The sequence below is a fragment of the Carcharhinus amblyrhynchos genome, chromosome 10, assembly GCF_965287045.1.
Source record: "Carcharhinus amblyrhynchos chromosome 10, sCarAmb.v2.hapA, whole genome shotgun sequence".
In the NCBI taxonomy this organism is placed as follows: domain Eukaryota; kingdom Metazoa; phylum Chordata; class Chondrichthyes; order Carcharhiniformes; family Carcharhinidae; genus Carcharhinus; species Carcharhinus amblyrhynchos.
Window position 1 is genome coordinate 107,755,957 of NC_137333.1, and position 26,434 is coordinate 107,782,390.

Consider the following 26,434-nt stretch of genomic DNA (forward strand, 5'->3'; position numbering starts at 1 on the left):
GGGGGTGAATGATTGGGGGAGCGACGCGGAGGGGGTGAATGATTGGGGGAGCGACGCGGAGGGGGTGAATGATTGGGGGAGCGACGCGGAGGGGGTGAATCATCAGGGGAACGATGCGGAGGGGGTGATTCATTGGGGGAGCGACGCGGAGGGGGTGAATGATTGGGGGAGCGACGGGGAGGGGGTGAATCATCGGGGGAGCGACGCGGAGGGGGTGAATCATCGGGGGAGCGACGCGGAGGGGGTGATTCATTGGGGGAGCGACGCGGAGGGGGCGAATCATCGGGGGAGCGACGCGGAGGGGGCGAATCATCGGGGGAGCGACGCGGAGGGGGCGAATCATCGGGGGAGCGACGCGGAGGGGGCGAATCATCGGGGGAGCGACGCGGAGGGGGCGATTCATCGGGGGAGCGACGCGGAGGGGGCGAATCATCGGGGGAGCGACGCGGAGGGGGCGAATCATCGGGGGAGCGACGCGGAGGGGGCGATTCATCGGGGGAGCGACGCGGAGGGGGCGATTCATCGGGGGAGCGACGCGGAGGGGGCGAATCATCGGGGGAGCGACGCGGAGGGGGCGAATCATCGGGGGAGCGACGCGGAGGGGGCGAATGATTGGGGGTCGACGCGGAGGGGGTGAATGATTGGGGGAGTGATGCAGAGGGGGTGAATGATTGGGGGTCGATGCGGAGGAAGATAGGATAGAGTGAAGGGAGGGGGAAGACGGAGGGGTATAATTGGGGAGGGGGAGAGGGATTTCCAGGGAGAGGGTTGGACAGGCAAGGGTGGGGTGAAGCAGTGGGGGTGGGGTGAGGCAGTGGGTAGGGTAGATTGGGAGGAGGGTTGCAGTGGTGCAGGCATGAGGTGGAAATGGGGAGGGGATGTTGGGGCAGATGTGGACAGGTTTAATGAGGCAGAGAAGCTGGGTTAAATAGGGAGGGGCTGTGGGAATGCAGCGTGGGAGGGGGATGGTTTTTTCGCTGTACTTTATCACAGAAGGTGTGAGTGTCGCAGTGAGCAAACATTCTGTAAGAACACCAAAATAAGCCGAGCTGACAGAGCAGGTGCAGACAGCACACAGCCTGTGAGCAGGAGGAATGGGGTGTCTGAGGATGTGTTTATGTGGCCAAGTCTGGAGTTTACTGTCTGCAGCCAACCCCGGGGCTGATATGAGAGGCCCGAGCCCAAGAGATGGAGCAAGGGGTCAGCGCTGGAGTACAGAAGGCAAAGGCCAGGTCTGTGTTTGGGATGCTTGCTGTTGATCTTGATGTAGCTGCGCTTGAGAGGCTGGCAGATGCTGAGTGGTGTCGGTGTTGTGACTATATTGGCAAATGCAGCCTCTGACTGAAGTCTAATTGTTGCGTTTTCTGGGTTTCCGCGTGCTGAACAGCAGAGAATAAAGCTAAATGGCAGCAGGAAAGCAAGATGTATTTAAAAAACAAATTTCACATCCTGGGTGTTTAATTTTAGTGTAGTTGTTATGATGAAAGCGCATGGAAACTATTTCAGGCACAGCAGGATCACACAACCAGGCCAGAGACAAATGACCAGTTGGTCAACTGCTTTTTCAGTGATAAACACGGGTTTGGACATTCGGGGGCGGAGGCGGGGTGGGGGGGATTGATTGCATCTACATTGGGGTGCATGCAAGCCTTGAGTGAATGTCTCATATGGAAACAGATAATCTGACCAGGTGCCATTGGTCAGCAATGGCTGTCATTTCAGGTACAACGTGGGGTTAGAAACAGTAAAACTTCCTCTGAACTGTCCCTATCAAAGACTCCCAAGATAGGAACAGGAGTGAGGGAGTGCCCCACTGTCAGAGGGTCGGTGCTGAGGGAGTGCCCCACTGTCGGAGGGTCGGTGCTGAGGGAGCGCCGCACTGTCGGAGGGTCGTGCTGAGGGAGTGCCCCACTGTCGGAGGGTCAGTGCTGAGGGAGCGCCGCACTGTCGGAGGGTCGGTGCTGAGGGAGCGCCGCACTGTCGGAGGGTCGGTGCTGAGGGAGTGCCCCACTGTCGGAGGGTCGTGCTGAGGGAGTGCCCCACTGTCGGAGGGTCAGTGCTGAGGGAGCGCCGCACTGTCGGAGGGTCGGTGCTGAGGGAGTGCCCCACTGTCGGAGGGTCGGTGCTGAGGGAGCGCCGCACTGTCGGAGGGTCGGTGCTGAGGGAGCGCCGCACTGTCGGAGGGTCGGTGCTGAGGGAGCGCCGCACTGTCGGAGGGTCGGTGCTGAGGGAGCGCCGCACTGTCGGAGGGTCGGTGCTGAGGGAGCGCCGCACTGTCGGAGGGTCGGTGCTGAGGGAGCGCCGCACTGTCGGAGGGTCGGTGCTGAGGGAGCGCCGCACTGTCGGAGGGTCGGTGCTGAGGGAGCGCCGCACTGTCGGAGGGTCGGTGCTGAGGGAGCGCCGCACTGTCGGAGGGTCGGTGCTGAGGGAGCGCCGCACTGTCGGAGGGTCGGTGCTGAGGGAGCGCCGCACTGTCGGAGGGTCGGTGCTGAGGGAGCGCCGCACTGTCGGAGGGTCGGTGCTGAGGGAGCGCCGCACTGTCGGAGGGTCGGTGCTGAGGGAGCGCCGCACTGTCGGAGGGTCGGTGCTGAGGGAGCGCCGCACTGTCGGAGGGTCGGTGCTGAGGGAGCGCCGCACTGTCGGAGGGTCGGTGCTGAGGGAGCGCCGCACTGTCGGAGGGTCGGTGCTGAGGGAGCGCCGCACTGTCGGAGGGTCGGTGCTGAGGGAGCGCCGCACTGTCGGAGGGTCGGTGCTGAGGGAGCGCCGCACTGTCGGAGGGTCGGTGCTGAGGGAGCGCCGCACTGTCGGAGGGTCGGTGCTGAGGGAGCGCCGCACTGTCGGAGGGTCGGTGCTGAGGGAGCGCCGCACTGTCGGAGGGTCGGTGCTGAGGGAGCGCCGCACTGTCGGAGGGTCGGTGCTGAGGGAGCGCCGCACTGTCGGAGGGTCGGTGCTGAGGGAGCGCCGCACTGTCGGAGGGTCGGTGCTGAGGGAGCGCCGCACTGTCGGAGGGTCGGTGCTGAGGGAGCGCCGCACTGTCGGAGGGTCGGTGCTGAGGGAGCGCCGCACTGTCGGAGGGTCGGTGCTGAGGGAGCGCCGCACTGTTGAAGTACTGTCTTTTAGAGGAAATATTAAACCCAGGGCCTGCCTGATTTTGTGCTAGATGTTGAAAGTATCTTCACCAATATTGCCCTCTCAGCCAGCACCCCTGACATTCCCCCATTCCCCACTCTTCCAGTTTGCAGGATCTTGCTGTTTGTAAATATCTCTGGGTGTTGATAGCTGCTCTCTTGTTGTCAAAGAATAAGGCACTCTTGACATTTCCTGGAATTCTGCACAGCTCTGAACTGTGTGGAGATGTGCAGGTTAGATTGATTGGCTATGCTAAATTGCCCCTTAGTGTCAGGAGATTAATTGGGTAAATTTTTGGGGTCATGGGTGTAGGGCCTGGCTGGGATTGTTGTCGGTGCAGGCTTGATGGGCAGAATGGCATCCTTCTTCACTGTAGGGATTCTAACATCTGGAAGATGCACTTACTGTTATTTGTCAGTAAATGCTGACCTGGCAATTAATTTACAGTTGATATTGTCTACATGGACTTTAGCAAGGCCTTTCACAAGGTAGGTTGTTGCATCAGGTTAAATCTCCTGGGATCCAGGGTGAGGTAGCTAAATGGATACAAAATTGGTTTGATGACAGAAGCCAGAGAGAGGGTAGTTGTAGAGAGTTGTTTTTCAAATTGGAGGCCTGTGACCAGCGCTGTGCCTCGGGGATCGGTGCTGGGCCAACTGTTATTTGTCATTCATATTAATGATTTGGATGAGAATATAGGAGACATGGTTAATAAGTTTGCAGATGACACCAAGATTGGTGGCATAGTGGACAGTGAAGAAAGTTATCTCGGATTGTAATGGGACCTTGATCAATTGGGCCAGTGGGCTGAAGAATGGTATTTGATTTGATTTATTGTCACATGTATTACTATAGTCAAAAGTATTGTTTCTTGTGCATTACAGAGACAAAACATACCTTTCATAGAGATAGAAATAAGAGAGTTACAGTCATAGCTAGGATATATAGAAAGATCAACTTAATGCAAGGTAACTCCATTCAAGAGTCTGACAGCAGCAGGGAAGAAGCTGTTCTTGAGTTGGTTGATATGGGACCTCAGACTTTTGTATCTTTTTCCCAAAGGAAGAAGTGGAAGAGAGAATGTCCTGGGTGTGTGGGTTCTTAATTATGCTGGCCGCTTTGCCGAGGCAGCGGGAAGTGTAGACAGAGTCAATTGATGGGAGGCTGGTTTGAATGGCAGATGGAGTTCAATTTAGATGAAAGCGTTTTGGTAGATTGAACCAGGGCAGGACTTACTCAGTTAATGGTAGGGTGTTGGGGAGAGTTATAGAACAAAGAGATTTAGGGGTACATGTTCATAGCTCCTTGAATGTGAATGCACAGGTGGACAGATTGGTGAAGCAGGCATTCAGCATTCTTGGTTTCATTGTTCAGAACATTGAATACAGGAGTTGGGACATCTTATTGAAGTTGTACAAGACATTGGTAAGGTCACACTTGGATTACTGTGTACAGTTCTGGTCACCCTATTATAGAAAGGATATCATTAAGCTAGAAAGAGTGCAGAAAAGATTTACTAGGATGCTCCCAGGACTTGAGTTATAAGGGGAGACTGGAAAGACTGGGACTTTTTTCTCTGGAATGTAGGAGGCTGAGGGGCGAACTTGTAGACGTCTATAAAATAATGAGGCCCACAGGTCAGCTAGATAGTCAATATCTTTTCCCAAAGGTAGGGGAGTCTAAAATTAGAGGGCATATGTTTAAGGTGAGAGAGGAGATGTACAAAGTGTCCAGAGGGGCAAATTTTTCACACAGAGGGTGGTAAGTGTCTGGAACAAGCTGCCAGAGGTAGTAGTAGAGGTGGGTACAATTTTGTCTTTTAAAAAAGTGTTTAGACAGTTACATTGATATGATGGGTTTAGAGAGATATGGGCCAAACACGGGCAATAGGGACTAGCTTAGGGGTTAAAAAAAAGGGCAGATGGACAAGTTGGGCTGAAGGGCCTGTTTCCATGCTGTAAATCTATGACAAATAGCAATTGGATGAATGGTTTCATTGTCCCGGGCACTGGAGGCATTTTCTCGGAACTGCACAACTGATCAACTGTGAGTCTGTTTCTATCACCCCCATCCGGTAAGGCCAGTTCACCCTTCCCCAACTCAGCAAGGATTGTACCTCACTCTGCCCTGTACTGTGTTTCATTGAAAACATAGAAAATAGGAGCTGGAAGAGGCCATTTGGCCCTCTGAGCCTGCTCTGCCATTCATTATGGTTGACCATCCAACTCAGTACCCTGATCCCATTTGCCACCACCCCCCTCCATGTCCTTTGATCCTCTTCGCCCCAAGAACTCTATCTAATTGCTCTTGAAACCATATAATGTTTTGGTCTCAACTTCTCTCTGTGGTAGTGAATTACACAGCTTGACCAATCTCTGGGTGAAGAAATGTCTCATCATCTCAGTCCTAAACGGTCTACCCTGTATGTTGTTTTATTTATTTATGGGACATAGATGTCGCTGGCTGGTCAGCCATTTATTGTTCATTCTTAGTTGCCTGAGGGCAGTTGAGAATCAACCACATTGCTGTGGCTTTGGAGTCACATGTAGGCCAGACCGGGTAAGGCTGGCAGATTTCCTTTCCTAAAGGACATTATTGAACCAGATGGGTTTTTCTGACAATCGACAAGGGTTTCACGGTCATCAATAAATTCTTAATTTGAAATGTTTTTATTGAATTCATCCCCATTTGCCATGGTGGGATTGGAACCCACGTTCCCAGAACATTGAATTTCTGGAATAATTGTCTAGCCTATCCCTCAGGGCTGTCTGAAACTGTAATCTGCAATGCTGCATGACTGTTTTTGGGTGACTCCGTGGTTAGGTTTGTTGATGGGGTTGGGGGGATCCTGCTGCAGTCATTGGGAAACTGGAACTAAGGACTGACCATTGTCAGAGAAATACCACAAGTATGATAGTGATATGGCCTTCTGTGAAAGTTGATGGAATGGTGCTCGTAGCAGCTGTTTAACTGTCCCCTCTGTTTAATTTCAGAGTGATAGAGGCACCATGTCAAGCTCTGTCAGTAACCAGCCAGGCCTGGTGAATGTCACAAGCTGTGTGACCCCAACACTGACTCTCAACCTGCGCTCCTCACACAATGAGCTGCTTAATGCTGACATCAAGAAGTCAACACCACCCAAGGGGCGTAAGGTTTATGCTTCCACTGATCTTCAAGCTGCTATGGGACTGGCTGATGAAACAGCCAATAGCAAGTGGCTAAAAGACGGGAGGAACCAGATGCGCAAGGCAGCGGAGAATGAGAGGAAGGACCAGAATCGGAACATTACCTCAAAGATGGGAGAGACTGAGAGTTCAGCAAACAAGGAAGAGCCAGAATCAGGAGATAAGGATCAAACAGTGAGCCAGGCTCCCACCCAGAGTAAAGGCTTTCTCAGTTACTACATGGGCTTAGAGCTTTCTCTTGATGCGTGTAGTGGTAATTCTGACAAAGGACAGCCTCTGGTAATCCAGTTGGATCAGGGAGACTTTGAGAACTGTGAGTCTCACTCAGCTGCTCTGCCGCCTGACATCCAGCCAAGCTCGGTGGTGGATGGAGAACCGTCAGTGGAAGATGCTGCAAAATCCAGACTAACTGACCCGATAGAGGCTCCCAGTGAACATCGGAAAACCTCCTGTCTGTTCTTTGGAATGAGGAATACGGCTGCAAGTGATGAGGACTCGAGTTGGACGAGCCTGTCCCAAGGTAGTGCTTCCTGGAGCTCCCCTGATGATATTGGTACGTCCCAACTTCTCTTCAGTTTCATTCATGGGATAAAGGTGCTGGGAGATCTGATGAAATAGGAGCAGGAGAAGACCATTCAGTCCTTTGACCTTACTTTACCAAGCAATGGTATAATTGCTGATCTGATTATGGCCTCAATTCCACTTTCCTGCATGTTCCCAAACCCCTGTCCCCATTTTTTATAGATCAGAAATATGTCTTAACTCTGCCTTAAATGGGAACAATGACCCAGTCTGCACTATTCACTGGAAATTGGGGGTGGGGGGAGAACATGGAGGGGGAGAAGGGGTTTGATTTGGTTTGATATTGTCACATGTATTAACATTGAGTGAAAAGTATTATTTCTTGTGTGCTCTACAAAGCATACTGTTCATAGAGAATGAAAGGAGAGAGTGCAGAATGTAGTGTTACAGTCATAGCTAGGGTGCAGAGAAAGATCAGCTTAATGCGAGGTAAGTCATAGCGGTTTACAGCATGGAAACAGGCCCTTCAGCCCAGCTTGTCCATGCCGCCCTTTTTTGTTTAAAACTCCTAAGCTAATCCCAATTGCCCATATTTGGCCCACATCCAACTATACCCATCTTAACTACCTAAATGCTTTTTAAAAGACAAAATTGTATCTGCCTCTACCACTATCTCTGGCAGCTTGTTCCAGACACTCAGCACCCTCTGTGTGAAAAAAGTGCCGCTCTGGACCTTTTTGTATCTCTCCCCTCTCACCTTAAAGCTATGCCCGTTAGTTTTAGACTCCCCTACCTTTGGGAAAAGATATTGTCTACCTACCTTGTCAATGCCCCTCATCATTTTATAGACCTCTATGAGGTCACCTTTCAGCGTCCTACGCTGCAGAGAAAAAAGTTCCAGTCTATTGAGCCTCTCCTTATAACTCAATCCATCAAGTCCGAGTAGCACGCTTTTCTGCACTCTTTCTAGTTTAATAATATCCTTTGTATAATAGGGTGACCGGAACTGTACACAGTATTCCAAGTGTGACCCTATGAATGTCTTGTACAACTTCAACAAGACGTCCCAACTCCTGTATTCAGTGTTCTGACCAATGAAACCAAGCATGCTGAATGCCTTCTTCACCACTCTGTCCACCTGTGACTCCACTTCCAAGGAACTATGAACATGCACCCCTAGATCTCTTTGTTCTGTAACTGTCCGCAATGCCCTACCATTAATTGAGTCCATTCAAAGGTCTGACAGCAACAGGGAAGAAGCTGTTCTTGAGTTGGATTGTACATACATAGAACGTAGAACAATACAGCACAGTACAGACCCTTCAGCCCTTGATGTTGTGCCAAGCTTTGTCCAAACCAAGATCGAGCTATCGCACTCCCTATCGTTCTGGTGTACTCCATGTGCCTATCCAATAACTGCTTGAAAATTCCTAAAATGCCCGACTCCACTATCACAGCAGGCAGCCCATTCCACACCCCAACCACTCTCTGAATAAAGAATCTACCTCAGACATCCCTCCTATATCTCTCACCATGAACCTTATGGTCATGCCCCCTAGTAACTGCTACATCCATCCAAGCAAATAGTTTCTGAACGTCCACTCTATCTATCCCCCTCATCATCTTATAAACCTCTATTAAGTCGCCTCACATCCTCCTCCGTTCTAAGGAGAAAAGCCCCAGCTCCCTCAACCTTATGTAACCTTCCCTCATAAGACCTACTCTCCAAACCAGGCAACATCCTGGTAAATCTCCGCTGCACTCTCTCCAATGCTTCCACATCCTCCTTATCATGAGGTGACCAGAACTGCGCACAATATTCCAAATGTGGTCTCACCAAGGTCCTGTACGGTTGCAGCATAATCCTATGGCTCTTAAACTCAAACCTCCTGTTAATAAACGCTAACACACTACAGGCCTTCTTCATGGCTCTATCCACTTGAATGGCAACCTTCAGAGATCTGTGGATATGAACCCCAAGATCTCTCTGTTCCTCCACATTCCTCAGAATGTGTAATCCACATTCAAATTTGCCCTACCAAAATGAATCACCTCGCACTTATCAGGGTCAAACTCCATCTACCACATTTCAGCCCAGCTGTGCATCCTATCAATGTCTCTTTGCAGTCTACAAGGGCCCTCCAACTCATCCATTACTCCACCAATCTTGGTGTCATCAGCAAATTTACTAACCCACCCTTCAGCCCCCTCTTCCAAATCATTGATAAAAATCACAAATAGCAGAGGACCCAGCACTGATCCCTGTGGTACACCGCTGGTAACTGGTCTCCAATCTGAAAATTTTCCATCCATCACTACCCTCTGTCTTCTATGGGACAGCCAGTTACTAATCCAATCGGCCAAATTTCCCTCTATCCCACACCTCCTTACTTTCTTCATGAGCCTGCCATGGGAAACTTACCAAACGCCTTACTAAAATCCATGTATACGACATCAACTGCTCTACCTTCATCTACACACTTAGTTACCTCCTCAAAGAATTCAATCTAATTTGTGAGGCAAAACTTATCCTTCACAAATCCGTGCTGACTATCTCGGATTAACGTAGAACATAGAACACTACAGCACAAACAGGCCCTTCGGCCCACGAGTTGCGCCGATCTCATCAACACCTACCAATCTATAGACCTATCTATAACTCCCGATCCTATTAAACCCCATATACTCATCCAGAAGTCTTTTAAAAGACCCCAGCGAGTTCGCCTCCATCACCACTGACGGCAGCTGATTCCATTAAGCTGCATCTTTCCAAATGGTCATAAATCCTGTTCCTCAGGACCTTTTCCATTAACTTACCGACAAACAAAGTAAGACTAACCAGCCTATAATTACCAGGGTCGTTCCTGTTTCCTTTCTTGAACAGCGGAACAACATTTGCCACTCTCCAGTCCTCTGGCACTAGCCTCTTGGACAGTGAGGACTCAAGCATCAAAGTCAAAGACTCTGCAATCTCATTCCTTGCTTTCCAAAGAATCCTAGGATGTATCCCATCTGGCCCAGGGGACTTGGCCTCGAGTTTTTCAAAATTGCTAATACATAAGAACATAAGAAATAGGAGCAGGAGTAGGCCAACTAGCCCTTCGAGCCTGCCCCGCCATTCAATAAGATCATGGCTGATCTGTCGTGGCTCAGTTCCACATTCCCGCCCTCTCCCCATAACCCTTAATCCCCTCTCTCATCAAAAACCCATCAACCCGCGTCTTAAAAATATTTAGTGAGGCAGCCTCCACCACTTCAATGGGCAGAGAATTCCAGAGATTCACCACCCTTTGAGTGAAGAAGTTCCTCCTCAACTCCGTTCTAAACCGCCCCCCCTTTATCTTGAGGCTATGCCCCCTAGTCCTACTGTCCTTTCTGAGCGGGAAGAGTCTCTATCCTATCCATCCCATTCATCATCTTATACGTCTCAATGAGATCTCCCCTCATTCTTCTAAACTCTAACGAGTACAAGCCTAATCTATTCAGCCTCTCCTCATAGCTCAACCCCCTCAACTCCGGCATCAGCCTAGTAGACCTCCTCTGCACTCCCTCCAAGACTAAAATATCCTTGCGTAAGTACGGCGCCCAAAACTGCACACAGTACTCCAGCTGCGGCCTCACCAACGCCCTATACAGCCGCAGCTAGACCTCCCTACTTTTATATTCAATCCCCCTCGCGATGAAGGCCAGCATCCCATTCACCTTCCTGACCACCTGCTGCACCTGGAAGCTGGGTTTTTGCGACTCATGCACAAGGACGCCGAGGTCCCTCTGCACCGTCGCCTGCTGCAGTTTTTCTCCACGTAAGTAATAATCCTTCCTACCATTATTCCTGCCAAAGTGGACCACCTCGCACTTGTCAACATTAAATTGCATTTGCCATTTCCTGGCCCATTTGCCCAGCCTATCTAGATCCTTCTGTAGACTCTCCCCACCCTCCCCACAATTTGCCTTTCCACCAATTTTGGTGTCATCAGCAAATTTCGACACCCTGCACTCGGTTCCCTCCTCCAGATCATCTATATAAATGGTAAATAGCTGAGGCCCCAGCACCGACCCCTGGGGCACTCCACTAGTCACCATCCGCCAATCCGAATAGCACCCATTGACCCCCACTCTCTGCCACCTATTTGACAACCAGTCCTCTATCCACGCTAACACCCTACCCCCAACTCCATGCCCCCTGACCTTCTGTAATAACCTCTTGTGAGGTACCTTGTCAAACACCTTCTGAAAATCCAGAAAGACCACATCCACCGGCTCTCCTCTATCCACCGCCCTAGACACATCCTCATACAACTCCAGTAAATTTGTCAGACACGACTTCCCTTTAAGGAAACAGTGCTGCGTCTGCTCTATCAAGCAGTTCCCCTCAAGATGCCTCGCTATTTCCTCCTTGATGACGGATTCTAACATTTTACCTATAACAGACGTTAAACTAACAGGCCTATAATTCCCCGCCTTTTGCCTGGCACCCTTCTTAAACAACGGCGTAACATTAGCCGTTTTCCAATCTTCTGGCACTTCCCCGGAATCCAGCGACGTCTGGAAAATAACCACCAAGGCATCCACTATCACCTCCGCCATTTCTTTCAGGACGCTCGGATGCATTCCATCCGGTCCTGGGGACTTGTCCACAATCAGCCCCTCCAGTCTGTCGAGCACCACCTCTCTAGTAACAGTAATGTCATCGAGACTCTCCAGTCCTACCACCTTTCCATCTCTAACATCCGGCAAATTATTCACGTCCTCCTCCGTGAAGACCAAAACAAAAAAGTTATTCAAGACCTCCGCCATATCCCCATCCCCTACCACTAAGTCCCCCTTCTCATCCTCTAAGGGACCAACGTTCACCCTAGCCAGCCTCTTCCTTTTTATATATTTATAAAAACTCTTGCTATCCTTTTTTATATTAAGCGCTAGCCCAGCTTCATAGTTTCTCCTACATCTTCCCTCAGAACATCTACCTCTTCCATCCTATCAGCTTGTATCACACACTCATCCTGAAAAACATGGCCCCTCTCCTTGGTGAACACTGAAGAAAAGCATTCATTCAACGCCTCACCTATTTCTTCTGACCCCTTGCACAACTTCCCACCACTATCCTTGACCAGCCCTAACCTCACTCTGGTCATTCTTTTATTTCTCATATAAGAATAAAAAGCCTTGGGGTTTTCCTTTATCCTACCTGCCAAGGACTTTTCATGCCCCCTCCTAGCTCTCCTAAGTCCTTTCTTTAGCTCATTCCTAGCTACCTTGTAACCCTCAAGCGACCCAACTGAACCTTGTTTTCTCCTTACATATGCTTCCTTTTTCCTTTTGACAAACATTCAACCTCCTTTGTGAACCATGGCTCCCTCACTTGGCCATTTCCTCCCTGCCTGCCAGGGATATGCCTATCAAGGACACACAGTATTTGTTCCTTGAACAAGCTCCACTTTTCATTTGCACCCGTACCTGACAGTTTCTGTCCCCATCTTATGCTCCTTAATTCTTGCCTAATCGCATCATAATTACCCCTGCTCCAGTTATAAACCTTGCCCTGCCATGTGACCCTATCCCTCTCCATTGCAATAATGAAGGACATTGAATTGTGGTCACTATCTCCAAAGTGCTCTCCCACAAACAAATCTAACACTTGGCCCGGTTCATTACCCAGGACCAAGTCCAATGTGGCCCCATCTCTTGTCAGCTTATCCACATATTGTGTCAGGAAACTTCCTGCACATACTGTACAAAAAGTGTCCCATCCGAACTTTTCGACCTATAAAGGTTCCGGTCAATATTTGGAAAGTTAAAATCACCCATGATAACTACCCTGTGACCTCCACACCTATCCATAATCTGCTCTGCCATTTCCTCCTCCATATCTCTATTACTATTTGGGGGCCTGTAGAAAACTCCTATCTGCCTACTGAGTTAATATGGGCTGAAGTTAGAAATAGGAAAGGATCGGTCACCTTGTTATTATGGGAGAGGGCAAGGTTTATAATTGGGGCGGGGTAATTATGATGCGATTAGGCAAAAATTAGGGAGCATAAGATGGCAACAGAAACTCAGATATGGGCACAAATGAAAAGTGGTGCTTGTTCAAGGAACAAATACTGCGTGTCCTTGATAGGTATGTCCCTAGCAGGCAGGGCGGGAATGCCCGAGTGAAGAAACCATCTTTCAGAAAAGAGGTTGAATGTCTTATCAAGAGGAAAAAGGAAGCATATGTAAGGATGAGAAAACAAAGTTCAGTTGGATCGCTTGAGGGTTGCAAGGTAGCAAGGAATGAGTTAAAAAAAGGGCTTAGGAGGGCTTGGAGGGAGCATGAGGAGTCCTTGGCAGGACCCGCCATAGTGGGTCGGATCTCATAAGAACATAAGAAATAGGAGCAGGAGTAGGCCATCTAGCCCTTTGAGCCTGCTCCGCCATTCAACAAGATCATGGCTGATCTCAAGTGGCTCAGTTCCACTTTCCCGCTTTCTCCCCATAACCCTTAATCCCCTTGTCTACCAAAAACCTATCTACCCGTGTCTTAAATATATTTAGCAAGGTAGCCTCAACCACTTCAACGGGCAGAGAATTCCAGAGATTCACCACCCTTTGAGTGAAGAAGTTCCTCCTCAACTCCATTCTAAACTGCCCCCCCCCCTCCTTATCTTGAGGCTGTGCCCTAAACAATGATGAGACAGAGTACAGCAATGAGATAGAGAATCTGGTGAACTGGTGCAGTGACAATAATCTCTCACTCAATGTCAACAAAATTAAGGAGATTGTCATTAACTTCAGGAAGTGCAGTGGAGAACATAACCTCAGACTTTTGTGTCTTTGTTTTTGAAGGGAGAAGGTGGAAGAGAGAATGTCTGGGTTGAGTGGGGTCCTTAATTATTCTGGCTGCTTTGCCAAGGCAGCAGGAAGTGTAGACAGACTCAATGGATGGGAGGCTGGTTGGGATGATAAATTGGTCGACGTTCATGACCTTCTGTAGTTTCTTGCGGTCTTGGGCAGAGCAGGAGCCATACCAAGCTGTGATATAATCGGAAAGAATGCTTTCTATGGCGCATCTTTAAAAGTTGGTGAGAATTTAGCTGACATACCAAATTTCCTTTATTTTCTGAGAAAATAAAAACATTGGTAAGCTTTCTTAACTGTAGTGTCGGCATGGGGGAGGGGACCAGGAAAGGCTGTTGGTGAGCTGGAAATGTAAAAACTTGAAGCTCTCAACATTTCTACTTCATCCTCATTGATGTAGGTAGGGGCATTCTCCTTTACGCTTCCTGAAGTCGTTGACAATCTCCTTCGTTTTGTTGACATTGAAGGAGAGATTATTGTTGCCGCACCAGTTCACCAAATTCTCTGTCTCATTCCTATACTCTGTCTTGTCATTGTCTGAGATCCGACCCACTACAGTGGTGTCATCAGCAAACTTGAAAATTGAATTGGAGGGGAATTTGGCCACACAGTCATAGGTGTATAAGGACATAAGAAATAGGAGCAGGAGTAGGCCATCTAGCCCTTCGAGCCTGCCCCGCCATTCAATAAGATCATGGCTGATCTGTCGTGGCTCAGTTCCACATTCCCGCCCTCTCCCCATAACCCTTAATCCCCTCGCTTATCAAAAACCCATCAACCCTCGTCTTAAAAATACTTAGTGAGGCAGCCTCCACCACTTCAATGGGCAGAGAATTCCAGAGATTCACCACCCTTTGAGTGAAGAAGTTCTTCCTCAACTCCGTTCTAAACCGCCCCCCCTTTATCTTGAGGCTGTGCCCCCTAGTCCTACTGTCCTTTCTGAGCGGGAAGAGTCTCTCCACCTCTATCCTATCCATCCCAGTCATCATCTTATATGTCTCAATGAGATCTCCCCTCATTCTTCTAAACTCTAACGAGTACAAGCCTAGTTTAGTCAGCCTCTCCTCATAGTTGAACCCCCTCAACTCCGGTATCAGCCTAGTAAACCTCCTGTGCACTCGCTCCAAGGCCAAAATATCCTTGCGTAAGTGCGGCGCCCAAAACTGCACACAGTACTCCAGCTGCGGCCTCACCAACGCCCTATACAACCACAGCAAGACCTCCCTACTTTTACATTCAATCCCCCTCGCGATGAAGGCCAGCATCCCATTTGCCTTCCTGACCACCTGCTGCACCAGCAGGCTGGGTTTTTGCGACTCATGCACAAGGACCCCGAGGTCGCTCTGCACCGTCGCCTGCTGCAGTTTTTCTCCACGTAAGTGATAGTCCTTCCTACCATTATTCCTACCAAAGTGGACAACCTCACATTTGCCAACATTAAATTCCATTTGCCAGTTCCTGGCCCATTCGCCCAGCCTATCTAGATCCTTCTGCAGACTCTCCACACCCTCCGCACAATTTGCCTTTCCACCAATCTTGGTGTCATCAGCAAATTTTGACACCATACACTCAGTTCCCTCCTCCAGATCATCTATATAAATGGTAAATAGCTGAAAGTGTTATATTAAAAGCGGAGGCGTTTAGAATAGCTAAGAGTAGTGGGCGGGAAGAGGATTGGAGAGAGGTTTAAATGTCAGCAAAGATTGACAAAGAAGTTGATAAAGAAGGGTAGGAGAAACTATGAAGCTGGGCTAGCGCTTAATATAAAAAAGGATAGCAAGAGTTTTTATAAATATATAAAAAGGAAGAGGCTGGCTAGGGTGAACGTTGGACCCTTAGAGGATGAGAGGGGGGACTTGGTGGTCGGGGATGGGGAAATGGCTGAGGTCTTGAATAACTTTTTTGTTTTGGTCTTCACGGAGGAAGACATGAATAATTTGCTGGGTGTTAGCGATGGAAAGGTGGTAGGACTGGAGGGTCTCAATGACATTATTGTTACTAGAGAGGCGGTGCTCGACAGACTGGGGGGACTGATTGTGGACAAGTCCCCAGGACCGGATGGAATGCATCCAAGGGTTCTGAAAGAAATGGCAGAGGTGATAGTGGATGCCTTGGTGGTTATTTTCCAAACGTCGCTGGATTCCGGGGAAGTGCCGGAAGATTGGAAAGCGGCTAATGTTACACCGTTGTTTAAGAAGGGTGGCAGGCAAAAGGCGGGGAATTATAGGCCAGTTAGTTTAACGTCTGTTGTAGGTAAAATGTTAGAATCCGTCATCAAGGAGGAAATAGCGAGGCACCTTGAGGGGAATTGCTTGATAGAGCAGACGCAGCACGGTTTCGTTAAGGGGAAGTCGTGTCTGACGAATTTATTGGAGTTCTATGAGGATGTGTCTAGGGCGGTGGATAGAGGAGAGCCGGTGGATGTGGTCTTTCTTGATTTTCAGAAGGCGTTTGACAAGGTACCTCACAAGGGGTTATTGCAGAAGGTAAGGGGGCATGGAGTTGGGGGTAGGGTGTTAGCGTGGATAGAGGATTGGTTGTCAAATAGGAGGCAGAGAGTCGGGGTTAATGGGTGCTATTTGGATTGGCGGTTGGTGACTAGTGGAGTGCCTCGGGGTCGGTGCTGGGGCCTCAGCTATTTACCATTTATATAGATAAGGAGAATAGTAAAGGGCTGAGCACACAGCTTTGTGGAGCACCGGTGTTGAGGATGATCGTGGAGGAGGCGGTGTTGCCTATCCTTACTGATGTAGTCTGTGAGTTAGGAAGTTCAGGATCCAGTCGCAGAGGGAGGAGCTGAGGCCGTGGCCACGGAATTTGGAGATGAGTTTTGTAGGAATAATGCTGTTGAAGACTGAGCTGTAGTCAGTAAATAGGAGTCTGATATAGGTGTCCTTGTTATTTGGGTGTTCCAGGGTTGAACACAGGCCTAGGGAGATGGCTTCAGCAGCAGGATGGTGTTCACGTGATAACCTTTCCTGAAAGGGAAGTGAAACCGGTTAGATTATAAAACTATCTATCAGCTTTACAATCACCCATCATGCCAGCTTGGGACTTTGCAGAAACAAAGCAGCCAGCTTGGGTATGGGAATGCAGTATGGTGTGGAGGGATCTTGGCCCTGGCGATGTCTTACTCTGCCCATAGGCAGCTGTTAGCTGGCTAAATGTCCCATTCCATTCAGCACACCGACGCATGGCTACATGTGCTGCCGCCTCCTCGCTCTATTTTTCAAGTATATTTCTGTTTATTTCATGGGGTGATTAGACAGCTAGTCAGGAGCCTCTGTACCTGACTGATCTCGGGTGATTAACGCTGTTTGTTCCTGTTATCAGTCTGATAACATTCTTCCTTAGCCCACAGTTCATTCCTACCAGTGTTTGCCCAGAGCTGTGCCAGGAAGTTTCTGCCTTGTTCCACTCTATCATTATCAGTTTGTGTTCACTCCTGAAACTTGGACAAGATCACCATACCTTAGCTTTACTCTGTATCTAACCCCGTGCTGTACCTGTCCTGGGAGTGTTTGATGGGGGGACAGTGTAGAGGGAGCTTTACTCTGTATCTAACCCCGTGCTGTACCTGTCATGGGAGTGTTTGATGAGGACAGTGTAGAGGGAGCTTTACTCTGTATCTAACCCCGTCCTATATCTATGAATATGCAAAGTAGGCACAGAAGTAGACCATTCGGCCCCTCGAGTCTGCTCCACAATTCAATATTATGGCTGATCTGTTTGTGTTTCTGCGGAGAGTAGTGATGGAAGAGTGTTTTTTCAGAATGGAGATCTGTAGCTAGTGCTGGGACCTTTGTTGTTTGTAGTATACATAAATGATCTGGAGGAAAATGTGGGTGGCCTGATTAGTAAGGTTGCGGAAGACACGAGTTACAGATAGTGCTGGGGATTGTCAGAGGACACAACAGGATATAGATAGATTGGAGACTTGTGCTTAGACGTGGCAGATGGAGTTTAACCCGGCCAAATACGAGATGGTGCATTTTGGACGAGTAAATTTAGGTGTGAATTATACAGTAAATGGCAGAACCCTTAGGATCATTAACATACAAGGGGACCTGGGTGTGCAGGTCCACAGTTCCCTAAAAGTGGCAACACAAGTGGCCAAGGTGATTAAGAAGGCATACAGCATGCTTGCCTTCATCACCCGGACATTGAGTACACCAGTTGGGAAATCATGTTCCAGCTATGTAAAACCTTGGTTAGGCTGCATTTGGAATATTGCGGGCAGCTCTGATCGCCACACTACCAGAAGGATGTGGAAGTTTTGGAGAGAGTGCAAAGAAGGTTCACCAGGATGTTGCCTGGTCTCGAGAGTGTTGGTTATGAAGAGAGGTTGAATAAACTAGGATTGTTTTGACTGGAAAGACTGAAGCTGAGGGGAGACCTGATAGAGGTCTACAAAATGATGAGAGGCACAGACAGGGTGGATAGTCAGAGGCTTTTTCCCAGAGTGGAAGTGTCAATTACAAGACTCAAGATGTGTGGGGGAAGTTTAAGGGAGATGTGCGGGAGAAGTTTTTCACACAGAGTGGTGGGTGCCTGGAACATGCTGCTAGACGAGGTGGTGGAAGCAGGCACATTAGCAACAGGATGGGTACATGAACAGGGAGGGAATGGAGGGATACGGACCGAGTAAGGGCAGATGGGTTTTTTAGTTTAGTTAGGGCATCCTGATTGGTATGGGCTTGGAGGGCCGAAGGGCCTGATCCTGTGCTGTACCTTTCTTTGTTTTTTGTTCCGCGAGATCCGACCCACTACGGTGGTGTCATCAGCAAACTTGATAATGGAGTTAGGGTGAATTTTGGCCGCATGATTTTAAGGGACTGAGGACACAGTTTTGCAGGGCACCGGTGTTAAGGATAAGTCAGTTTCTCCATACTGAAGATCATCCTGGTGAAACTTCTCCGAACTGCCTTCAATGAAATAATATCCTTCCTTAAATCAGGTAACCAAAATTGCTCTCAATTCTTCAGATGTGGTCTCATTAGTACTTTGTAAAGTTACAACAAGACTTCCCCACTCTTATACTCCAAGCCCCTTGAAATAAGGGCCAACATTCTCTTGGCCTTCCTGCTGTGTCTGTGTGCTAGCTTCCTGTGTTTTGTGCACAAATATTCTCAAGTCCCTTTGTGTTGCAGCTTTCTGCAGTTTATCTTCATTTAAACAATACTCTGTTCTTTAGAACAACTTCACATTTTTCTACACTATACTCTATTTGCCAATTTTTTTCCCACTTTTACCTATCAATATCTCTTTGTAAATGTCCTCTTCACAAACTTTCTGATCTTTGTACATTCACTCCCCTCATCAAAGTCAATGATCTAGATTGTAAAAATGTCCCAGCACAGACCCTGCAGGACTCCACTCACCCACAGCGTGCCAATCAGAAAGACCCTTTCATGCATCTTCTGTTTTCTGCCAATCTTCAATCCAGCTTTTTTCTGTCTGTTTGGTGTCAATGTAAACTTCAGTGAAGCGGAGCTCTGAATGTTCCCTTCCTGCTCTGTGTAAATTCCAATGGAGAGGCAGAACTTGTCCTAGTTCCCTCGCATCCCTTCCTGTTATCCCTGCTCCCTGTCTGTGGGGAACTGGCACCCTGATTCTCCAGACACAGGGAGGAAGCAAACTCCAGGTCAGTCTCACTCCTGACCTTTGCAGGAATTGCACCTTTCTGACACAGCCTGTCCCTTCACTCATTCTTCCCTCCTTTCATTTTTCCAGCTGTTCCCTTTACCACCTTCCATTAAGTCTTTTAATTCTCATGTATAGAGTACAAGGGCTATTTGACCATTAGCTGCTTTTTACACCATTCACAATAGTCACTAGCTCCCTGCTCCTTTCCCACAGATATGAAATTTCCACCCGCTGATTACTCATGCTCTCTCTACCTCAGTGACCTCCTGATCCCTCCTTGCCTTGGTGTGTGCTCTCTCCCTCCAAATGGCTGGAGAGGCATCAGTTTCTCTCTTTCTGGGGTTGGTGAGGCTGAGGATTTCCTCTTTTCCCTTGGGGTGAGTGGATTGGTAGGTATAGGGCACTGAATTTGAGGTGTTGTGGTCAGTGTGGTGTCAGGATTGGGGGACGGGGCTGTGGTGTGGGGTGGGGCTGGAGAGGGTGGGATGGGATGGGGCAGGATCAAGAAGGGAGCTAAGACCATCATTGGAGAGCCTACAGCACAATGGGGGGAGGGTGGGGATTGTTGTGTCCCTTCAGGGTGGTGGTGTCACCATTATTGCTGAGATTGGGTGCCAGGGACACTGTCACATGTTGGATGGGTTGGGGCCTTCAACACTGCAACTGAAGTGCTCCATTGTTGCATCCAGTGGGTGAGTGCAGCATTGGAACAAAGAGCATGACAACGTCACACCTGGGGTGGGGGGCTCCTGGGGTCAGAATCTGGGATTGGGGCAGGACTCGGATTGTGGGCGGGGTCAGGATTGGGGGCGGGTCTGGGATTGGGGTGGGGCCTCTGGGACAGGCTGCGTGTCTTTGGGATGAATCAGCAGTCAGAGCTTCTGTCAGAAGGATGAAGGATTATTTCCTGGCCATCGTACTGTTTGATCATTGGCCAGGTACAGTGTCAATTCCCATAGTAACCATTACAGAGCCTCTGCAATGCTGCCCGTTCCCTTGCTGCTGCTGAGATTATCCACTGCAACTGTTGTGTGAAATAAGGAATTGTGAGAAGTCGATTATCTCCGGCTGAATCTGTCCCAGCATCTGCGGACTGTTTCAGCTGTGGAGGCTGCCTGTGAAATCGGAACAAACCACACTGATAGGAGTGGATTTGGCAGGGGGGAAGGAGGAAGTGTGGACAAGTGTGAGTGAGGAGGGAAGGGAGTGAGGCTGAGGAGAGTGGAGGGTGTGAGGAGAGAGGGGGATGAGGCTGGGGAGAGTGGGTGGGTGCAAAAGAGAGTGGAATGAAAGTCGGGCATGGAAGGAGAGAGGTGGGCGCGTATCAGGGGAGTGGAGGGCAGGAGGGGATTGCTGAATTGGCCTGGTCCAAGTATTGTGATTCGATATGATTCTTCACCCAGAGGGTGGTGAATTCACCACCACAGAATGTAGTTGAGGCCAAAACGTTGTGTGATTTCAAGAAGAAATTAGATATAACTCTTGGGGCTAAAGGGATCAGGGGATATGGGGAGAAGGGGGATCAGGATATTGAATTTGATGATCAGCCATGATCAAAATGAGCAGAGCAGGCTCGAAGGGCCGAGTGGCCTACTGCTTATTTCGATGATTTAATTTGATTTATTATTGTTACATGTATTAGTATAAGTAAAAGTATTGTTTCTTGTGCACTATATAGACAAAGCATACCGTTCATAGAGAAGGAAAGGAAAAAGTGCAAAATGTTTCTATGACCAGAGGAAATTCTATCTAAATAAAACGGGAGGGATCAACTGGCAACTTAAAATTTGGAAAAAGCAAAGACACACCATGTGCAATCCATCCTGCAAAGTTGTCTTCACTAACCTCTGGGAAAATAAGAAGGTGAAAAGGGGGAAATGACAAGGACTTGAGAGGCGATGTTCTCTTGCAATTTGTACAGGAGCCTTGGCTTTTCACCATGTTTATTAATGCATTAGATTCTCTTTCATTTGTGGGACATGGATGTCGCTGGCTGGCCAGCATTTATTGCCCATCCCTAGTTGCTCTTGAGAAGGTGGTGGTGAGCTGCCTTCTTGAATCGCTGCAGTCCATGTGCTATGGGTTGACCCACAATTCCTTTAGGGAGGGAATTCCAGGATTTTAACCCAGTGACTGCGAAGGAACAACAATATATTTCCAAGTCAGAATGGTGAGATGCTTGGAGGGGAACTTGCAGGTGCTGGTGTTCCTGTGTATCTGCTGCCTCTGTCCTTCTAGATTGGAGTGGTTGTGAGTTTAAAGGTGGTGTGTAAGGATCTTTGGTGAATTGCTACAGTGCATCTTGAAGATAATACACACTGCTGCTACTGTGTGTTGGTGGTGGAGGGAGTGGATGTGGTGCCAATCAAGCAGCTGCTTTGCCCTGGATGGTGTTGAGCTTCTTGAGTGTTGTTGGAGCCACACCCATCCAGGCAAGTGTGATGTATTCTATCACACTCCCAACTTGTGCCCTATAGATGGTGGACAGGCTTTGGGGAGTCAAGAAGTGAATTACTCGTGGCAATATTCCTGGCCTCTGACCTGCTCTTGTAGCCACTGTTTATGGTGGTGAGTCCAGTTGAGTTTCTGGTCAATGGTGACCCCAAGGATGTTGACCGTGGAGGATTCAGTGACGGTTACACCATTGAATGTTAAAGGGCGGTGGTTAATGTATCTCTTATTGGTGATGGTCATTGCCTGGCATTTGTGTGGCACAAATGTTACTGCCACTTGTCAGCCCAAGCCTGGATATTGTCCAGATCTTGCTGCAATTGAACATGGACTGCTTCAGTATCTGAGGGGTCGCGAATGGTGCTGAACATTGTGCAATCATCAGCGAACATTTCCACTTCTGACTTTATGATGGAGGGAAGGTTATTGATGAAGCAGCTGAAGATGGTTGGGCCCAGGACACTATCCTGAGGGAGTCCTGCAGAGATGTCCTAGAGCTGAGAGTCTGACCCTCCACAACCATCTTCCTATGTACCAGGTATAACCAGCGGAGAGTTTGTCCCCTGAATCCCATTGATTCCAGTTTCACTCGGGCTCCTTGATGCCGCAGTCTGTCAAATGCGGCCTTGATGTGAAGGGCTGTCACTCTCACCTCACCTCTGATGTTCAGCTCTTTTGTCCATGTTTGAACCAAGGCTGTAATGAGGTCAGGAGCTGAGTGACCCCCTGGTGAAACCCAAACTGGGCGGCACTGAGCAGGTTATTGCTGAGCAGGTGCTGCTTGATAGCGCTGTCGATGACCCCTTCCATCACTTTACTGATGATCGAGAGTAGACTGGGCGGTAATTGGCCAGGCTGGATTTGTCCTGCTTTTTGTGTACAGGACATACCTGGGCAATTTTCTACACAAAAAGTTTATTTTTAAGGTTTATTTGTTAACACTGTTTGGATACGCTGATGGAGAATTTAGCATCGCCAGTTCACCTAACCTGCACATCTTTGGACTGTGGGAGGAAACCGGAGCACCTGGAGGAAACCCATGCAGACACGGGGAGAATGTGCAAACTTCACACAGACAGTTACCCAAGCCGGGAATGGAACCTGTGTCCCTGGCGCTGTGAAGCAGCAGTGCTAACCAGTGTGCCACCGTGCCATCCCATTGTGGGATAGATATCAGTGCTGTAATTGTATTGGAAGAGCTTGGCTAGGGGAGTTATAAGTTCAGGAGCACAAGTCTTCAGTGCTATTGCCGGAAAGTTATTAGGCCCCGTTGCCTTTGCAGTATCCAGTGCCTCCAATCATTTCTTGATATCATGTGGGGTGAATCGAATTGGCTGGAGACGGGAGTCTGAGATGCTGGGGACCACTGGAGGAGGCCGAGATGGATCATCCACTCAGCACTTCTGGCTGAAGATTGCTGCCAATACTTCAGCCTTGTCTTTCATACTGATGTGCTGGACTCCTCCATCATTGAGGATGGGGATATTTGTGGAGCCTCCTCCTCCAGTGAGTTGTTCAATTATTCATCACCATTTACGACTGGATGTGGTAGGACTACAGAACTTAGATCTGATCCGTTGATTGTGGGATCGCTTAGCTCTGTCTATTACTTGCTGTTTTTGCCATTTGGCATGCGAGTAGTCCTGTTTTGTAGCTTCACCAGGTTGATACCTCATTTTTAGGTATGCCTGGTCCTGCTCCTGGCATGCCCTCCTGCACTCTCCATTGATGTGGAGATGCCAGCATTGCATTGGGATAAACACAACACCACATTAAAGTCAGCTGAGTGGGAGTTCTGTTCACAAGCAGGGCATATAAAGACACAAACTCAATTTACAAAAAAATGGTTGGAATGCAAGTCTTTTCAAGTAATCAAGTCTTAAAGGTACAGACAATATGAGAGAAGAGCATTAAGCACAAGTTATAGAGACGTGTATTGTCTCCAGCCAGGACAGTTAGTGAGATTGTGGAAGCCCAGGCACGTCATGGGGGTTACAGATAGTGTGACATGAACCCAAGATCCCAGTTGATGCCATCCTCATGTGCAGAACTCGGCTATCAGTCTCTGCTCAGTGACTGCATTGTTGTGTGTTGTGAAGGCCACCTTGGAGAACGCTTACCCGAAGATCAGAGGCCGAATCCAGTGACCGCTGAAGTGTTCCCCAACAGGAAGGGAACACTGTCTTGCCTGGTGATTGTCGAGTAATTTAAATGACAAAGGCATTGCTGCAACTGCCTCAGTACTCAACGTCGACAACTGCCAGTTTCCAGGTGCAATTTTACAACTCATCCGCTTTATCCTGGATCACAATGTCTTCACCTTCAACAACCAGTTTTTCATCCAGGCACTCGGAACAGCCATAGGGACCAAATTCGCATCTCATTTTGCCAACATTTTTACGCACAGGTTCAAACAAGACATCTTCACCGCGCAGGACCTTCAGCCAGTGCTAGACATTGACAACATTTTCTTCCTTTGGATTCATGGTAAACAATCACTGAAACAACTATATGATGATATCAACACGTTCCACCCCACCATCAGACTCGCCATGAACTATTCTCTGGAATCAGTTGCATTCTTGGACACACGCATCTCCAACAAGGACGGTCACCTCAGCACTTCACTGTACTGCAAGCCCATGGATAATCTCACGATGCTCCACTTCTCCAGCTTCCACCCTAAACATGTTAAAGAAGCCATCCCCTACAAACCCTCCGTATACACAGGATCTGCTCAGGTGAGGAGGATCGTGACAGACACCTCCAGATGCTCAAAGATGCCCTCATAAGAACAGGATATGGCGCTCGACTCGTCGATCAACAGCTCCGACGCACCACAGCGAGAAACCACACTGACCTCCTCAGAAGACAAACACGGGACACGGTGGACAGAATACCCTTCATCATCCAGTACTTCCCCGGAGCGGAGAAGCTACGACATCTTCTCCAGAGCCTTCAAAGTGTTATTGATGAAGATGAACATCTCATCAAGGCCATCCCCACACCCCCACTTCTTGCCTTCAAACTACTGCACAGCCTCAAACAGACTATTGTTCACAGCAAACTACCCAGCCTTCAGGAGAACAGTGACCACAACACCACACAAGCCTGCCACGGCAACCTCTGCAAGACATGCCGGATCATCGACACGGATGACATCATCTCACGTGAGAACACCATCCACCAGGTATACGGTACATATGCTTGCAACTCGGCCAACATTGTCTACCTGATATGTTGCAGGAAAGGATATCCCTAGGTATGGTACGTTGGGGTGACCATGTAGATGCTACGACAGCAGATGAATGAACATCGTTCGACAATCACCAGGCAAGATTGTTCTCTTCCTGTGGGCGAACACTTCAGCGGTCACAGGCATTCAGTCTCTGATCTTCAGGTAAGCGTTCTCCAAGGCGGCCTTCACGACACATGACAGCGCAGAGTTGCTGAGCAGAGACTGAGAGTCAAGTTCCACACATGAGGACGGTCTCAACCGGGATCTTGGGTTCATGTCAAACTATTTGTAACCTCCATGACTTGCCTAGGCTTACAAAATCTCACTAACTGTCCTGTCTGGAGACAATACACATCTCTTTAATCTGTACTTAACGCTCTCTCCACTCACATTGTCTGTACCTTTTGAAATTTGATATTCTGTAAAGACTCGCGTTCCAACCATTATTTTGTAAATTGAGTTTGTATCTTTATATGCCCTGTTTGTGAACAGAACTCCCACTCACCTGATGAAGGAGCAGCAAGCGCTCTGAAAGCTAGTGGGTTTTGCTACCAAATAAACCTGTTGGACTTTAACCTGGTGTTGTGAGACTACTTACTGTGTTTTAAATCCATACAGGGCTTGTTCGTTGTGGTGTATGGGCAGACAATTATCTTGTCCGATGGCGTTTAGCTAATTTGACATCCTCCAGCTTCCCTTCCTGTTTTTGAGCATTCCTTCCTTACTTCATGGACATTGTGATCTGCATAAATTCTGTATTTTGTTCTTTAATGTTTTGATTTCTATTCCGTAACTCCAGGTTACTTTAAATGATGGAAGAATGCTATCATCTATTGCAGCTTCATTGACACTCCCCAGATATAACATCATCTTGCTCCCTACAGATCACCTCATTCATGACCCCATAACAGCCCTTATTCTTTTACAGAAAGTGATTACTTTCTAATCTGTTCGCATTTAATTGCATCAAATTAAAACAACAGATTTCACATGTTCACATATGCTTTGTCTGCGTTAACATTTACTCATCATGGGTAATACAAACAAAAAACAAATGTTCCTTTTATAAAATTATCCCAGATTTGAATAGTGACATCAAAAGCTGAGAATATGTTTAATTCATCTCTTTTCCAGCAACAAAAAGGTTTTGAAACTCAAAAACCCATACGGACCAACTCCTATTTACCTCCTATTTGTCAAAAATTAGAAATGTGTTTATTATTCCCTTAAACTTTAGATAACTTCCTCTTTTAAATGAGTTGCAATTTCCATAGACTCAATTATTCAAACAATTAAATATCAAGAGTAATTATATCCAGGCATGACTGTTTTAAGAGAAGAGTCAAGTTATCAGAAGCAATAGTGCCTATATGTATGGATGTTAAATATAACTGGTCACAAATACTTGAATTCAGAGGGCAAC

The 26,434-nt window shown here is 48.2% G+C and overlaps 1 protein-coding gene across 5 annotated transcripts in view; it reads left to right on the forward strand.

Moving 5' to 3' along the window:
• Window positions 1-26,434, forward strand: part of LOC145349268 (amyloid beta precursor protein binding family B member 1-like) — a 129,495-nt gene that overhangs the window by 33,714 nt on the left and 69,347 nt on the right. For 4 of the 5 annotated variants that reach the window (XM_080197773.1, XM_080197774.1, XM_080197777.1 and 1 more), the window contains one exon: window positions 6,123-6,867. In XM_080197773.1, coding sequence (XP_080053899.1) covers window positions 6,123-6,867 — 745 coding nt within the window. Of the gene's footprint in view, window positions 1-4,840; window positions 4,930-6,122; window positions 6,868-26,434 lie in introns of those variants that run through there. The other variant, XM_080197776.1, reaches the window with a different exon arrangement.